This window comes from Nerophis lumbriciformis, linkage group LG04 (assembly GCF_033978685.3).
Source record: "Nerophis lumbriciformis linkage group LG04, RoL_Nlum_v2.1, whole genome shotgun sequence".
NCBI lineage: Eukaryota > Metazoa > Chordata > Actinopteri > Syngnathiformes > Syngnathidae > Nerophis > Nerophis lumbriciformis.
The window spans coordinates 23,439,174-23,456,925 of NC_084551.2; the positions used below are offsets into that span (position 1 = coordinate 23,439,174).

The 17,752-nt window shown below is 37.9% G+C and overlaps 1 protein-coding gene across 2 annotated transcripts in view; it reads left to right on the plus strand.

Annotated features, from left to right (window-relative positions):
- The window catches only part of LOC133597907 (RNA-binding motif, single-stranded-interacting protein 3-like), a 379,536-nt gene that overhangs the window by 343,521 nt on the left and 18,263 nt on the right, over positions 1-17,752 (plus strand). For both annotated transcript variants that reach the window (XR_009814684.1, XM_061950903.1), the window contains exons 11-13: positions 13,465-13,581; positions 15,763-15,849; positions 16,039-16,163. Coding sequence is in view for 1 of the 2 variants with exons in the window: in XM_061950903.1 (XP_061806887.1) it covers positions 13,465-13,581; positions 15,763-15,849; positions 16,039-16,163 (329 nt within the window). In the remaining variant the exon portion in view is untranslated. The remainder of the gene's footprint in view (positions 1-13,464; positions 13,582-15,762; positions 15,850-16,038; positions 16,164-17,752) is intronic.

A 17,752-nucleotide genomic window follows, 5' to 3' on the forward strand; every position in this document is an offset into this window, starting at 1 on the left:
CTGTCCGCTATATAACCAGCCGTGTTACAGATTCAAGTTTCAAGATGATTTATTGTCAATTCTTAACATGCACAAGACACATAAGAACTGAAAAGTATATTTTCGGCACAGTCCCACTAAGAGCAGACATACGTTACAGGGAGACAAGACAAGACCGCCGACGGCACAGTCATTTTTACGGCGCTCCTTATACGAGTAATATTAAAGACCGAAAGGGGTGATTACAGGTAGGCAATTTATGCTGTGTTATCATTGGCAAGTAGTTGACCATGACACCAAAGTGGCCCCAATTTTTACTGCGTAATAATAAAGCTTTGAAACAAGCAACACAGGAAAACACATTTATTTACACATCTGTTTAAGTTGGCTAGCAGGTGAGAGAACATATTAAAAAATAGTGCTCGGACGTAGAGCTGGGCGATATGCGAAAAACATAACAAAATATTGTTTTTCATATCAGTCGATATCGATATGGATCACGATATAAATCAAATTACTACTTTTGTCATGTTAAAATGTTAGATTGCTAGTAAGTGAGATGTGAAGACATCAGGTTATTTTTGATCGAAATATATTTTTTTTGTTAGGGATTGAACATGACAGAACTGGTTCAGATGACATGCTCCATGTATAGTAGGGAAGGAATTCATATGGCCCCATTCCTGTGTGGCTCTTGTGTGAGAGGAGAAGGGGGGTTATTCTTTTTTTTTTTTTTTTTTTTTTTTTGTCCTGTCCAGCTTCTCAGGCAAATCATATAGTTGATGTAGATGCCCATGTCGGCTGTTCAGATTTACTTTACAAAAGAGAAGTGTAGGATATTTCTCTTGTTGCCTTATTTGTATTTTACTTTATTAAATGCATTAAAAGGTTATTCATTTTGCAATGCAGTCTGCTAAAAATTATGGAAAGCGCCACTTTACATAGCAACTGGTTAAAATGCCACAAAACACATTTTAAGATATCCAACACTCTACCGCCATCTGGCGGCTAAAGTGGATAGTGCTCTGCTCAATTTGTCACGCTTCGTGTGCCAGGTAAACCATGATAAATGGGGCCATATGAAGTTCCTTCCTGCTGTACAGTATGTTACTCTGTAATACATACTGCCAATATTATTTTACAAATATAATTTTGCTCATAGATTTAAAGTCAATATGTATGTTATCATTATTAAAGTTATTGTTGTATATGTTACATGCACAAAGGTTCATCTTTGAACATCACTATATTGATGCACTCATGATATATGTTGGGAAAGACACATCCGGAATTGCATGACGCCATTTCTCCATAGGTCGCATAATACAGATGCATGTTACACAAAGAAAATCATTGTGTACTCTACACTAAAAACAGGACAACATTTAAACGTACCATACCATAAACTTATTTCTGACATGTCTTTAAGTTTACTATGAACATTTTACACTTTTTGTTGGATATAATTTGCCCTAGCTCCACTTTTCAAAGCCACTAACATCACACACTTCCCTCAGCCAAGTCTCGTGACAGAGTAAGACCTCTTTTTCCCCTTGGCTACAGTATATGATCTTAGTGCTGCATGCAGCTGATTGCTGAAAAATAATGTCGTTGTCTTACGTCTTTTAGAATGTGTGCAAATTAATACTTTCAAAATGATCTCTTATTACTATCAAAAAAAAAAGGTATTTTGATATATATATATATATATATATATATATATATATATATATATATATATATATATATATATATATATGTATATATATATATATATATATATATATCAACTGTATATGTATGTATGTGTATATATATAATATATATGTATATGTGTGTATATCCATTTTCTACCGCTTGTCCCTTTTGAGGTTGCATATATATATATATATATATATATATATATATATATATCAGTGACGTGCGGTGAGGTTCATGACTGGTGAGGCACTGACTTCATCACAGTTAGATTTACAAACATATGAACCCTAAAGAGTATCTTATTCACCATTTGATTGGCAGCAGTTAACGGGTTATGTTTAAAAGCTCATACCAGCATTCTTCCCTGCTTGGCACTCAGCATCAAGGGTTGGAATTGGGGGTTAAATCACCAACAATTATTCCCGGGCGCCGCTGCTGCCCACTGCTCCCCTCACATCCCAGGGGGTGAGCAAGGGGATGGATCAAATGCAGAGGACAAATTTCACCACACCTAGTGTGTGTGTGACAATCATTGGTACTTTAACTTAACTTTAACTTTCCACATACAAACTGTAGCACACAAAAAAGCACATTTAATAAAAAAAAACGTTATTATGGTCTTACCTTTACTTATAAGTGCGGGAACAGTGGTGTTCGTGTTGGAGGAGTTGTGAATGAATGAAATATGAAATCCGTGCTGCAGTCTGCAGGTGTACCTAAGGTTGTGTCCCTGCAGTCGTTCACGGCTCCTCCGGCGCGAGCAATGTTGTTTTTGCACTTTTTGGCTTCTTGTTAAGTGACTTTTTTTGGGTGGATTCGGTCTTGCACGTGGAGGGTTTGGGTGTGGGCTTTGGTTGGTGTGGCGCTCCCGTCGGGGGGTGCAGTCTGCGGCGGAGGTGCATTAACCGGCACCAGGAGGCGGGATTACGCGAGCCTCACACAGTGCGTCTTCACAGCAGTTTTATGATTGCTCAGCACAAGAAATACGTTATACACATACAGTTGTTGACAAAATACACTGTACATTATATACCTCAGCTAACTAAACTATGGAAATGTATAATATAATTCATATAGCAATACGGTCTCACTGCACAGCAGGACAGCAGTTAGCCGAGTCCGCAATCCATGGTGAGGCACAACTGAGTGACGTGCCTCAACTGGCTGCTGATCACCGCACCGTCTCTTCTCAGTATTTGAACGGCAAATGTGAAAATTCAGCGATTTTGAATAAAGATAATCTAAAACTGGTGAAGTTAAATGGAAAATAACTTTATAGTATAATCACTGGATACATGTAACAATTTAATTTTTTTTTTTTCTTTTTAAATTTTTTTTCTTTCCATGATGGCACCGCACGTCACTGATATATATATATATATATATATATATATATATATATATATATATATATATATATATATATATATATATATATATATATATATATATTGACAAGATATCCTTTTACACTTTTTTTACCATTCAATTTGCCATTTTGAGTGGCACTGAGAGACTGTGTAAATTAGTATTTTGAATTGTAGATAGTATGCTAAGGAATTTAAAGTAAATACTGCTTCAAATTATCATCGCATGCTTGTGCTGAATTTTGTTTGTTTTCTTGCTTCCAATTTGGACTTCCTCTGTCTGCCAAATTTAAACTAGAAACGGTCTGACACTAATTATGCCTGTAAAAGAGAGGATGACTACCGTACCCTATTTTGTATGTTTTCCAACACATGTCCTGTCTTATTATATGTCAGGTTACTTGTCAGAACTTCCTAAGAGGAGATGAGAAAATGTAGATATGTGTAAGACAAACGAAACAAAAGCAATTGTGTGCATTTGAGAGGGAGAGGAGAGAAAATGGGAAGGAGGAGGCCAGGAACAGGGGAAGGAAAGAAAAGAAGGGATTACAAAGCATAAATCAGCAACAAAGAGAGCAACTGCTGCAAAAGCATGTCTGGTCTGGTTCCGCAGCCTTGTCTCAAAATCCCTGTTAGACAAAAAAGGCAAAGGCCAGTCCTTGTATTTTCTGGATATACACAAACTTGGCAAATTAAAGCTGCATCAGGGAGGGAGACATAGAGAGTCTGCTGCTTAATTATGTTCCTATAGCAGCAGAGTCTCCTTCAGCAACAACCAATGACTCAAAACATTAATTAATGCTGTACGCTTATTGACTGATTTGGGTTAATACCCCTGAGCACATCTTGCTAACCACTGTCAACTATGGACCTGATCTATTGAATGTTTGCGTGTATTAAAGCATGTGCAAACTGGATAGCACACGCAAAGCTGATCTACTAGGTCAGTGTTTTTCAACCACTATGCCGCGGCACACGGGAAATTATGCAACTTCACCTACTTGGTCCAAAAAATATTTTTTGCAAATCAATAATTATAATCTGCAAATAATGTGCCGTTGCTTAGTGTCTGTGCTGTGTAAAACTCGGCAGGGTAACCACGTAATACTAACCCATGTCAGTAGGTGGCAGCAGCTAGTTAATTGCTTTGTAAAAGTCGGAATGTGTCGGGTGAGACGAGGATGGTTTGTTGTGATCCCAATATGCAGACCACAGCGGGAGGCAGCGTGCAGGTAAAAAGGTATGTAATGCTTAAACCAAAAATTAACAAAAGGGAAAGGAAAAGACAATGGCAATGCAAAACAAAAGTAAAAGTGAAGTGGCTACAAAGTAAACAGAAACAGAATACTGGACGACAGCAAAAACTTACGGCGTCCACAAAGTACATCTGTACATGACATGACAATCAACAATGTCCACACAAAGAAGGATAGCAACAACGTAAATAGCCTTGCTTGCTAACACAAAGCAGGAGCGCGGAATAGCGCTCAAAGGAAGACATGAAACTGCTACAGGAAAACACCAACAAAACAGGAAGGGCCACCAAAATAACAGTACAAGACAAGAACTAAAGCACTACACCAACAAACTCAAAATAAGGCACGACGACCTGGTGGAGTTTAATTTTTTTTAAGTTTTCCGCTGGTGGTGTGCCTCGGGATTCTTTAATGAAAAAAACGTGCCTTGCCTCAAAAAAGGTTGAAAAACACTGTAATAGGTTGTGTCTCTTAAGTGAGCAAAATAGAGTGTGCATTCCATTTAGCTTGTCTGTCTTCATGAACATGCAGAATATATGCTGATGGTGAGAATGTCCACGACAAAATGCAAATATATTCATTTGGCACGCACAGTGTGATTTATCTAGGCTGAAACTGTTCTGTGGTCGCTGTTTTGCTTTTATATTTAGTATGTCTATAAAGGACTGCTGCCCACTGCTCCCCTCACCTCCCAGGAGGTGATCAAGGGTGATGGTTCAAATGCAGAGAATAATTTCGCCACACCTAGTGTGTGTGTGATAATCATTGGTACTTTAACTTTAACATGCAATACTGGCAGTAGTGCAGATATAGCTGTAAGAAAGGAGGAAGTTGCGCTGCGTCCTTGTCAACATATATGGACTGTCAAAGATACAAATATTAGACATATTGTCTGTTCAACGATATCATATTAGAATTTTGTAGCAGCTGGATAAATTAAAGCTGGGGTGCCAAGGTTGTATTATTTAACTAAAAAAATTAATATTAGCATCATAAAGTATATCGTAACAGTAATCATTTCTGTAAAAATCGTACGTTTGCGTGCTCTCTGTGCCTTATAATCAAGTATTTTAGTAAAAAAAAAAAAGAAAAACAGAAGGAAAAAAAAATTGGTCTTCCTGGCAGTCAACCCCTCCAGATCCAATCACAGGATTTAGAGCAATGTATCCTTTTTGCGTGGCGACGTGTGTTACAGATAGTCACACATTTGCTGTTCTGTGTATTGTAAGCCGAGATACTTTGTGGTTTTTGCATTTGGATTTGCTAAATATGTGTATAACATATTAGTGAGTATTTCATAATTAGAGTTAAAAACACGTACCTGTGACGAGGACATTTATTTTCTGCAGCAAAATACAAATAAGGGGATCCTTCGATGCAACTACATACTGTCAGCAACTTATGTGTGCGCACGTACAACTCTCGTGCACGATTGTGTGCACTTCCAGAGCGGAAGAGACTGGTGGGGACTATCAGTGTGGTGCGGGGGAGTGTGGAGGTAAGATTTACAGTTTGAATTTTGCCTCATGACACAAGATTCAAGTACCCCAGCTTTAAGGGGCTGATTAAAACAAATTCAATTGATACGTTTTGCTGACAGCTGACGTTTTATTTTTAATGTCGTTGTTTTTTTCATATATATTAAAAACACTTCTTGTAATCAATGTTCCCTCTAATTTTTCATGTGAGTGAGCAAACGCAAAAACTCCCTGAGCATTCAGTGAAGCCCATGTGAGCAACATCACACGTGCACACTGTGGCTACACCAGCAGCACACCTGTCCCAAACCTGACTAAATAACAAGTTAAATCTCCATCCATCCATCCATTTTCTACCGCTTGTCCCTTCCGGGGTCTCGGGGGGTGCTGGAGCCTATCTCAGCTGCATTCGGGCGGAAGGCGGGGTACACCCTGGACAAGTCTCCACCTCATCGCAGGGCCAACACAGATAGACAGACAACATTCTCTTATTATTATAATCAAATGACAGCAGTCATTTCCATTTCTAATATAAGTGTTTAGGCCCACTTACAATGACAATAACAAAAAATATTGTTTTTCATGAACTGTGTACTTGTATTGTTTGTCTGGGTGGAGGTCCTGCTTTGGAAATAATTTGTACCCCTTTCAGACATTGCATTTAGTTCCCATTAAAACATTCACATGTTGCACAATGAGATGTAAGCAGGGGATCATGTGTACATTCCTGCAACTTCCTGTTTGTAAAAAATATAATTTTATTAGTATTTATTTAATATACTAACAGCATTTCATGATTAATATTCATAAATTAAGATTCCTAATTAATGACACTAGAATAAGCACACATTTGATTGGTAAATCATAGTGTAACGACCTGGAATTACACTTTATGTGTGGTGTTGGAGTTGTCCGACTTTTTGTGTGGCTGTAAACGCATCACTGGCTAAGTGCCATATGTGCATGTGTTGGCACAAGTGAGAAAGAGCGAGCGGCTGCTGTTGATATAACAAAGTTGCTTTTGGTCTGGTTTGTACTGCAGAAAATGACCAGTTTTGCTAGACATCATTTTTTTTACTAATGTTTTGGTGATGTGATCGATGGAATTCATGTCCTCAAAGCGTCTCGTAGCATTGTTCAAAGCGTATTTGAACAATGATGACGAAAACTGTTTTCGCTGTCGTGTCCGTGTCGTGTCGAAAATTGTTATGCGCTTATTTTTTTATTTGATTTTGTGCGTGGCATAGATTTGCCGTGCGCAGAGGACGCTTGAGCAGTGCGCAATTGCACAGGCGCACACCTTAGAGGGAACATTGCTTGTAATATCCATTTCTTGCGTCTGAAGTGCACACTTGCATTCAGTGCCAGGGTGCACCTTTGATGCACTAAAAAAGTGGGTTCCATTGTAGATGCACTGCAGGACGACTTCTAAATTGCCCATAAAAAGTGGTACATGTCTGTTGCACGTTTCGAAACACAGCAAAACACCACAGGTAGGATGATACATGATAGCATGTAAGTGCAGTAAATGAGTGTTTCCGTGGTGACAGCAGGTAGTACACTTAAATAAGGCGGTATGGACCAGTTATAAATTGTACATGCAGTCTTAGAAGATCAAACGCAACACGTCTACTAATAGTACACACAATTTAATAGTTTACACAAGCTGTTTAGGTGTGGTATTTGGAACTTAGTAGACCAGAACCTACGTGTTGTAAGGTTTTCACTTCATGCAATAACAAAACTGAAAAAGGTATTCAGTGCATGCATTTTTGGAATATAAATTGGGCCAATAAAAATGACAGAAATGTAACAACATTTACATTTCAGAAGTGTGGGAGAGGGGTACAACTGGCTTGCATACAGGGGGTATGTATGACTTGAAGGGATTAGATGCATGTTTTAGAGTAATATGAATTTGATACAAATTATTCAATAATGTATTTTTTAACGTAATAACATTAACAGAATGAAACAAATGACTACTTTGATGGTAGAGTGGCCGCCGAGCAACTTGAATCCAGCTTCCGCCATCCTAGTCACGGCCGTTGTGTCCTTGGGCAAGACACTTCACCTACCTTTCACCAAGTACCGCTCACACTGGTGTCCGAATGTGTAAAAAATGTTGGTGGGCAGCTGTGGCTACAAATGAAGCTTACCACCAGCAATGGGGAGTGAATGAATGATGGGTTCTCAGTGCTCTTTGTAAAGCGCTTTGAGTGTCTAAAAGTGCTATATAAATCCAATCCATTATTATTATTTGTATTATTATTATTATTATTATTATTAATATTGTATGTCTTGGTTGGGAATCAAACCATCTTTGATTGATTGATTGATTGAAACTTGTATTAGTAGATTGCACAGTACAGTACACATTCCGTACAATTGACCACTAAATGGTAACACCCAAATAAGTTTTTCAACTTGTTAATCCACGTTAATCAATTCATGGTAGCTAACTGATGATTGGTCAGCTGCTGCATGCTCTCAAATCATTTGTCACATTGGCAAGAATGAAGCCCCAGAAAGGCACTCAATGAGCTTGTGGGCGGTCTCAAAAGACCAGTTTCCGCAGTAAGCTAGTGTTTGACTTGTCTCCATTTAATAGTGTAACATTATTTTTGGATGTTAAATAGTGCAGGCCATAAAAACAGCATTTTGAAAAAAGCGTAGTGCACATATTTCTCCTGACCCCCTCCCCCAAAAATTCCGTCTATGATCATATTACATCAGAGCATGCTTACATGCCATCCACTTTAAACAGCAGAGTGTATTGAGAAGTGCTTTGCAGCCTTTGCCCAGATTACTTGAACTCACCCGTCTGGCTCTTAATTAGTAAGAGGATTTATTTGTGCGTAATTGCTCATACATCCCCCTGCCGGAAATGAATGCATTACCTAACCATGCATAACAAGTGAGGCAAGGATGGTGGCGTAATAGGGGAGGACAGTAACGAGACTTCCAAATAAATTAGATCTTTAGGAGGTAAAGTAATCAGTCGACACAGTATGAATAGTGACAAATATTGTGTCGGTGTAGCATACTTGCCAACCCTCCCGGATTTTCCGGGAGACTCCCGAAATGCAGCGCCTCTCCCGAAAACCTCCCGGGACATATTTTCTCCCGAAAATCTCCCGAAATTCAGGCGGACTCAGGTCTTTCCCATAATATAAACAGCGTACCTGCCCAATCACGTTGTAACTGTAGAATGATGGAGGGTGAGTTCTTGGTTTCTTATGGGGGTTTATTGTTAGGCAGTTTCATTAACGTCCTCCCAGCGCGGCAACAACACACAACAACAGCAGTCACGTTTTCGTCTACCGTAAAGCAGTTCGTCTGCCGTATACAGCAATGTTGTGACACTCTTAAACAGGACAATACTGCCATCTAGTGCATTTGATGAAAGCACTTTGGTGCGTGCCACACAGCAATGCATCATCAGAGAGGGTGTTCAGCATGGTTAGAAAAATAGTGACAGAGAATAGAACAAGGATGGACAATTCAACCCTTAACTCAACAATGAGTAGATGAGTGTTATGTGTGTGTATATGTGTAAATAAATGAACACTGAAATTCAAGTATTTATTTTATATATATATATATATATATATATATATATATATAATAAAATATATATTTATAGCTAGAATTCACTGAAAGTCAAGTATTTCTTGTATATATATATATATATATATATATATATACATATATATATATATATATATATGTATATGTATATATATATATATATGAAATACTTGACTTGGTGAATTCTAGCTGTAAATATACTCCTCCCTCTGATCCCCCCCCCCCCCCCCTTCACCCCCCACCCCAGCCCCACCTCCCGAAATCGGAGGTCTCAAGGTTGGCAAGTATGCGGTGTAGAAACGTCTTGCATTCATCCATTCATTCATTCATGCATGGGGGGGAATATGCTGGGTCCCTTAAACCTATGTGTGTATGGCAGTCTTTTGCATTTTGGTATAAAAAAAAACCCCACAGAGGTGTCACGTCCCGCATTAATAATGTTTTTGATTCTCAACAAGCGCATTTCTAGGCTGCAAAGATGACGGTGTAAGGAGAGGACGACTAATTTGGAGGCAGATGGAGTTCAAAGTTGAGAATGAGCGACGATGTCCTCGGGGAAAATACAACTGTCTGTATTGCACATTAAAATATCGTCTTCCTCTTGAAATAAATAAACGGTGCAGAATCCCACCAGTAATCACACACACCAACAGTGCGCTAATGTGCAGAGTACACGCGTTTAACACTTGTACGGATAAATCACAGCACACAATTATCTGTTGTGCTTTATGTTGTTGCTGTTTTTTTTACGATTTATGCTGCGGTCTCGCTTCTCTGGAGACTGCTGGGTGCAAAAATGGAACCAGAAGAGAAAGAGAGAGAGTGAAGGAGGATAAGAAATCATCAAATGAGGCAATGTGTTACAATGATGGATAAAAAGCTCGGGTATTATCTGGATTCTGGCTGCTAAACCTGAACTGCATTTGCCAAAACACCTGTGCACTGGATTGTGGGAAGATCTACTAAGGCAGCTTTGTGTGTGCGTGCGTGCATGCGGGGGAGGTGTGTGAGTGTGAGTGTGTGTGCGTGTGCATGTGTGTGTGTGTGTGTGTGTGGATGCAGATGATGCTCCTCTTCAGTTATGAGGACAGTTGATGGAGGTGTTCTTATAAGCAGTCTGCTGTGTTCTTCAAACAGTTCTCAATGTGAGGACAGCTGTCAGTAGGTAGAGCACTTTCAGTTGCTAAAAAAAATCCACTCGTGACGGATTGGGTGTGCTTTCAACAGCAAAAATCTTCATGTCACATGAACTTGCATGCCTTTTTAAGTGCATGTTGTTGCGAGTCCTCCTATAGCTGACAGTGTTTTGTGGTCCAGGTCTAAACTCCAGCATTCACTGTAAAAAGCCGTATTTAAACCATAGGGAGTAATTGTAACTGTAGTGCAGGGTTGTACGGTATACCGGTATTGGTATAGTGTCGCGACACTAATGAATCATATTCGGTACTATACCGTCTCTGAAAAGTACCGGTTTGCCACCCGCCTCAAACCCTTGTTACGCTTTCTTACAAGTATCATCCCTGCAGGACGAGGAATAGCTAAACACACCGTAGCTCACCGGCATCAAAATGTAAACAAACACCATTGGTGGATCTACACCTGACATCCAATGTAATGACACCAAGTACAGGAGCGTATCTAGTCGATACTACTATGATTACGTAGATATTTTTTGCCATCACATCTTCTTTCGTTTTTTTAAAATTGATGTTATGTTTATAAACTCAGGAAATACGTCCCTGGACACATGAGGACTTTTAATATGATCAATGTATGATCCTGTAACTACTTACTTACTTATTTACTGCCTTCGGCGAAAGGCGGGGTACACCGTGGACAAGTCGCAACCTCATCACAGTTTAACCCGTACATAATCACAACATAAAAGGCACAGAACAGCTCCATTTCAAAAAGAGAGGTAAAACAAAAGTATTGAACAGAAGAAAAAAAATGTATAAATAAATATTGTGACAAGGTTGGACAAGCAGAAATGCACAAAGCCAACCATGTTTGTTTACAGCGGCAGTCACTGCTTCTTCAGCACCTGCAGTGAGCAAACTCGTCCAAAGGATGGCGCCATAGCACAAACAATAACACACCTTTCTCTTTATGTTAGGTTCTGCGCATGTCAAAGTATTCCGATTTAAGGTGTGATGCATGAAAATACACTGCAAAAACTGAAATCTAAGTAAGATTAAATATCTCAAATAAGGGTGATATTTGCTTATTTTCTGTCTGATAAGATAATTCTTCTCACTAAGCAGATTTTATGTTAGAGTGTTTTACTTGGTTTAAGTGTTTTGGTCCTAAATTATTTCAGTAAGATATTACAGCTTGTTGTTGAGATCGTATGCCCTATATTGAGTAAAATATGCTTGAAACTAGAATATCAAGTGTTGCAAAGATGTGTCATCAACACTCTCAAGTATAAAACTATATTTTTTAAGTAATAATTTCTTAAATGAAATGAAAAATCATGACTTTAACACAATTGTGTCTCATAATTAAAACAGATGACAGCCAAATGGACTTTGCTGTTTTATTTTCAATGAAACAATAGAAAATATGTACTCTTATAGTAGTACAGTTGACACAGTACAGTAAACTGACAGTTAATATTTAAACATTTGACATTTGACATTTCAAACCACAATTAAAAGAAATTGGCCGGGGGCCAGGCTGTAAATATATATATATATAAATATATATATATATATATATATATATATATATATATATATATATATAAATTAAAAAGCCAGGCTGTAAATATATATATATATATATATATATATATATATATATATATATGTATATCGCATGAAACTGAGTTGGCCATACTCTCTTTATACACGACTCTGCTACAAGTGGTACGCCAAAGAATCACTTGTTTAATGCACAGTGTTTTATTTTCCTATATTTAAACAATGTTATTGTTTAAACTGTGTGTAATTTTACACTGGTCAAAAATAATAAATATAATTATTTAAAAAAAAAAAAAGCCTTGTTTTTTAATACTTATGTCTATTACCCTACTACATTTTAATTTAAACTTAGACTTCCTTTTATTGTCATTCAAATTTGAACTTTACAGTACAGATAATAACGCAATTTCCTTGCATTAGCTCATGGTAGTGCAGTATAAAAGAGCAATAAGGTGCAAATATAAATAAATAGATTACTGTACAGATAAATATATTGCACTTTTGCATATGCATCCACGTTTATGGATGTATGTTATATTGTCTTTATATTCCAGCGAGTTAGTCTGTTTTTGGGGGGGTTGGTCATTATGGTGGTACTTGGTGTGCCAAGTTTTTACTGAGGTGGTATTTGATGAAAAATGTTTGAGGACCACTGTATTAGTGTATAGTGACTGTTCCTTATGTGTCAGTAACGTACTGGATGTGCTCTATCACTTATATAGTCAATCTCCTAAAATGTCTATACGGTAGGTGTCATCACAAACTTTGTAAAACTTGCCGTTGAAAATGACTGTCGTCATGGTTGTCTCAACACAGACCTATCTGCTGAAAACGGCACTTTTAAAGCAAAACCTCTGAAGGAAATTCTACTGTTAATTCAAAGGTCTGACGACACATCTATTCATGCATTAATCAATGAGAAGTTAGGCAAGAATCCATAGTTCTTCCAAGAATACTAATTATGCAGCTTAGTAAGACCCTTTGAACAATTGTTTTGATTATAACATTGTGGGAACAGTGTGGGGAAGACCCCTGTGTGATACAGCATGTCTCTGGCGCAGTGTACACCCAAAGGCATTCTTGGATGGGTTTGGTGTGGAGGAACGAGCCAATCAAACACCTTTAGTGTGAGCTGCAAGAGACACAGGTTCAACATCAGTGATCTCACAATTGTCCCCACATACACTCTCACAAGGCAATTATTCCCGGAAGAATGGAAGATAAAATAGCTGCCAATAGGGAATAAGATATTTTACCAGTACTATTTATAAATTTTTTTTAATCAACTTTTTATGAGCAAGGATTTTCCAATAATTGCATGCATGTTGACCTTTCACCTCAATGTGTGTTAATTCAGATGGGGGTGTCCTCTTGTTCTCTGCCACAGGGTGCTGTGATTGCCCCGTCTGCAGCTATAGAGCCCAGCTTGTCACTTCACCCCTCTGGTGTCATGGCGCCTCTCACCCAACAGATGAACCACCTGTCCTTGGGCACTACAGGCACTGTGAGTCTCCTCAAGTTTGCTTCCTTCGCCAGAATCTATATGCATTTGTGCATGTTTGTGAGGTTTTTAATATCAGAATCAGAATCAGAATCATAAATACTTTATTAATCCCAGAGGGTAAATTCAGATGTTTAGCACAATCCCATTCAAGAGCAGACAAACATTACAGGGAGACAGAACAGGATCGCTGACGGGTCTGCCAATTTTCGGCGCCCCTTACAAAAAAGGTGAGGTAAACAGGAAAACGCTGGGGATGGGTTGTTAATTACTAATTAATTAATTAATAATAATATTAGATAATAAATAAGTAATAAATCAAATACAAATTAATAATAATAGTAATAATAAATAAAATAAAAATATATAATAAATACAATAATTAATTAATATCATCCAATGTGATCTTGCTATACTAGAACTGATACCACAGTGCATGTTGTCTGTGTAAATACAGTTAGACAAGATGACCTCTTACTGTGTTGTCCTGATATTTTAGTGGGTCATTAAGAGAGGTTGGAATATTTGGAGACCTCATGATTCGATCTGATTCTTATTCTTGGGGTGACAATTCGATTCAGAATTGATTTTGGAATAAAACAGATTCTCGCAATGTATTATTTGATATAGTAGTTATAACGAAACCTTTTCAAACGTGTTAACTTTGACAGCCCCCGTAATAATAATGCTTGAAAATGACGTAGTTGGCGTGTTAGACATTATTTTGCTGTATTGAGTTTTTATTTTAAAGATACTAGCTTATAGGGTTGTACGGTATACGGGTATTAGTATAGTACCGCAATACTAATGAATCGTATACAGTACTATACCGCCTCTGAAAAGTACCGGTCCGCCATCGTCGTCACGTCGTGTCATTGCTGGTTTACGAGCAGACGAGCATGTTCGGCAGCGCACAATCACGGAGTACTTACAAACAGACAGGCTTTCTGTGTAGACAGAAAAGGGAGAACGGACGCATTTTGGCTTAAAAAGTAACGATAAAGGTGAAGTTATATAACATTAAAACACCCTCAGGAAGAGGTGCTTTAAGACAGTGGTCCCCAACCTTTTTGTAGCTGCGGACCGGTCAACGCTTGAAAATTTGTCCCACGGACATATCTTCTGACTGTATTGATCTATATTGATATATAATGTAGATATTGTGTTTTTTATGTTGATTTAATTTAAAAATAATAATAATGATAATAATAATTTTATTTTTTTATTTTTTTATTTCTTGTGCGGCCGGGGCCCGGTGGTTGGGGACCACTGCTTTAAGACATGGCTAGCTAGCTAGCGGCTAAAGTCCAGCCCCAGTCTGCAGTGTTTTAGCTACTTCTAAATCACTAAGCCTCGCCTCCATGGCGACTAATACAGTAAGTTTCTTACAAGTATCATCCCTGCAGGACGAGGAATAGCTAAACATGTTTCACTACCACACCGTAGCCCCCCGGCTTTACAATGTAAACAAACACCATTGGTGGATCTACACCTAACATCCACTGTAATGATACCAAGTACAGTAGCGTATCTAGTCGATAATACTATGATTACGTCGATATTTTTTTGGCATCACATCTTCTTTCGTTTTTTTTAAAAGTATGTTATGTTTATAAACTCAGGAAACATGTCCCTAGACACATGAGGACTTTGAATATGACCAATGTATGATCCTGTAACTACTTGGTATCGAATTGATACCCAAATTTGTGGTATCATCCAAAACTAATGTAAAGTATCAAACAACAGAAAAATAAGTTACTATAAAATTTTAACAGAAGTGTAGATAGAACACGTTAAAAGAGAAAGTAAGCCGATAATAACAGTAAATGAACAAGTAGATTAATAATTTATTTTCTACCATTTGTCCTTAATAATTTTGACAGAATAATAGAATAGAAAATTACACAATATGTTATTGCATACATCAGCAGCTAAATCAGGAGCCTTTGTTTGTATGCTCACTATTCTATTTAAGGACAAACTTGCAATAATAAACATATGTTTAATGTACCCTAAGTTTTTTTTGTTAAAATAAAGCCAATAATGCAATTTTTTGTGGTCCCCTTTATTTAGAAAAGTACCGAAAAGTATCGAAATAATTTTGGTACTGGTACCAAAATAATGGTATTGGGACAACACAACTAGCTTATGATAATCTCCTTCATTTTCCTCTGTCTGCAGTACATGCCTGCTGCAGCAGCTGCTCCTATGCAAGGAACCTACATTCCCCAGTACACTGCAGTGCCTGCTTCTGCCATCACAGTGGAAGTAAGGACACACGCTGAGCGCCATGGGATTCATAATGTAGTATGCGCATGTACTGTAGGCCAATAAGAGCTCTAACCAAGAATGTATACTGGATTTCCAAAGGCAGTAGATGTTGTTTCAGCGCATTATTATCAGTCTGTGTTGATTAATAGTAATTCTACTATATTTTTGTTTGTGTCGCTGTATCAGGGTGTGGTGACAGACTCTTCTCCACAGACAGCTGCCCCTTCCTTGCAGGACACCAGTGGGCAGCAGCCTTTATCAGTGGAGAGCACAGGAGAGCATGGCACTGCCTACTCTTACCAGCAGACTAAGTGGGTAATGTTAATAAAGACTGCATATTGAATTCCATGTTTAAGGCCAATACAATAATGTTGTATTAATATACAGTCGTTGTGTTGCACTGCATTAATTTACATGCAAAACAGTTGCAGTATCATTGACACTAAAAGCCGGGCGTAAAGAGGATGGATGCACATCTTTGATGCTTTAAGTCCTAGTTGTGCATATATTAAGTATATTAGATACACTGTAAATAGGATAATGTTAGAGTCATAGGGGCAAACTGGCAGGAGCAGTTTAAATACATGAGAAGGCTAAGTATTTTTATGATGATTATTTACAGTGAACACTGCCAGTGTTCTGCATTGCATTTTTACAAAGCATAATTGCCAGATCATTTTTACTCTGAGCCATAAAGCTAATTAATATGTGTCTGGATTTTTCTATGTTCACATTTAATGACGATCTACCTGATTGTTCTGGTAGCTGAACGGTCCTCATGCAATCTACATAACTGCTCCATCCTTGCCTGGATTGTAGTCCCAATTCATTTCTTATACTTGTTTCCCCCTAAAGAAATGTAAGTATGCACTTTAATGAAGCAGTATTCAGGAGAATACAGTTGGAACCAGACATGTGAGAAATTCTGGTTGAATTGAGAATGGCTCCCAACTGCCTCATCCATTCCATCAATTTGAATTGAGGTTGCAAACAGGATCTAGAATTGGAATTTAATTTCCAATGGAAGGAAGTGTAATTGAAATTGCAGTTGATTATTTTGGTGAACAGTCATCCCTCGTTTACCACGGAAATACATGTCCGCAAAGTAGGATTGTTGTTAAATATTTTCATATAGCATAAAAACCTTGTTTGGATTATCATATATTAGAGCCCTTAAACCGGAAATAAATAACACCCATATAGTCACTTTTATAATTGTTTCACCCAATATAGTAGCCTTGAGTGCTCACCTGTAGATCAGAGGATCCTCCAAGCCTCATTGCTAAAACATGGTCACGACTTAGAAATACTTCCTCAAATCCTGGGTAATTCTTATAAATTAGAGCTGATAATGTCAAAGATGAAGTGAATTAACAAAGAGTTCACTTCGCGGACAGCTGCCGATAGCTGGTAACATTAAGTGTCGCGCCCGCCCTTGAGTCAAATCGAGTCCTGGTTCTTCTCGCATCTCATCTTTTGATATCCCTCACACCAAAGGCTCACCAGTGTTCAGAAAATGACGTTTAAGAAGTAATCAATTAGAGTTACTTGTTATTTTACCTAAAAAGTGATGGAAATACTCTTTTATTAAGTACTCTTTTACTCTTTTATACTCTTTTATTATTAATTACCCGGGAAAGTAATTAATGCATTACTTAAAACAAAAACAAATTGAAATATCTGGCATATGCAGTTGAGAGACGTTTCATGAGAGCTGTGTGTGTGTGTGCGTGTACCTTTAAATTAAAAAATGTGGTGCCTGTTGCCAAATAACTTGTGATGTCAGCAAGAGCAAGCTCAGAGCAGCATTTTAACTCAGCTGTGTTTGTTAGCTGAGCAGCTGCAGTTTGCCTGCACGTTTCGCCAGAACACCGCCAGCGATGGCAGCTCTGTTAAATAT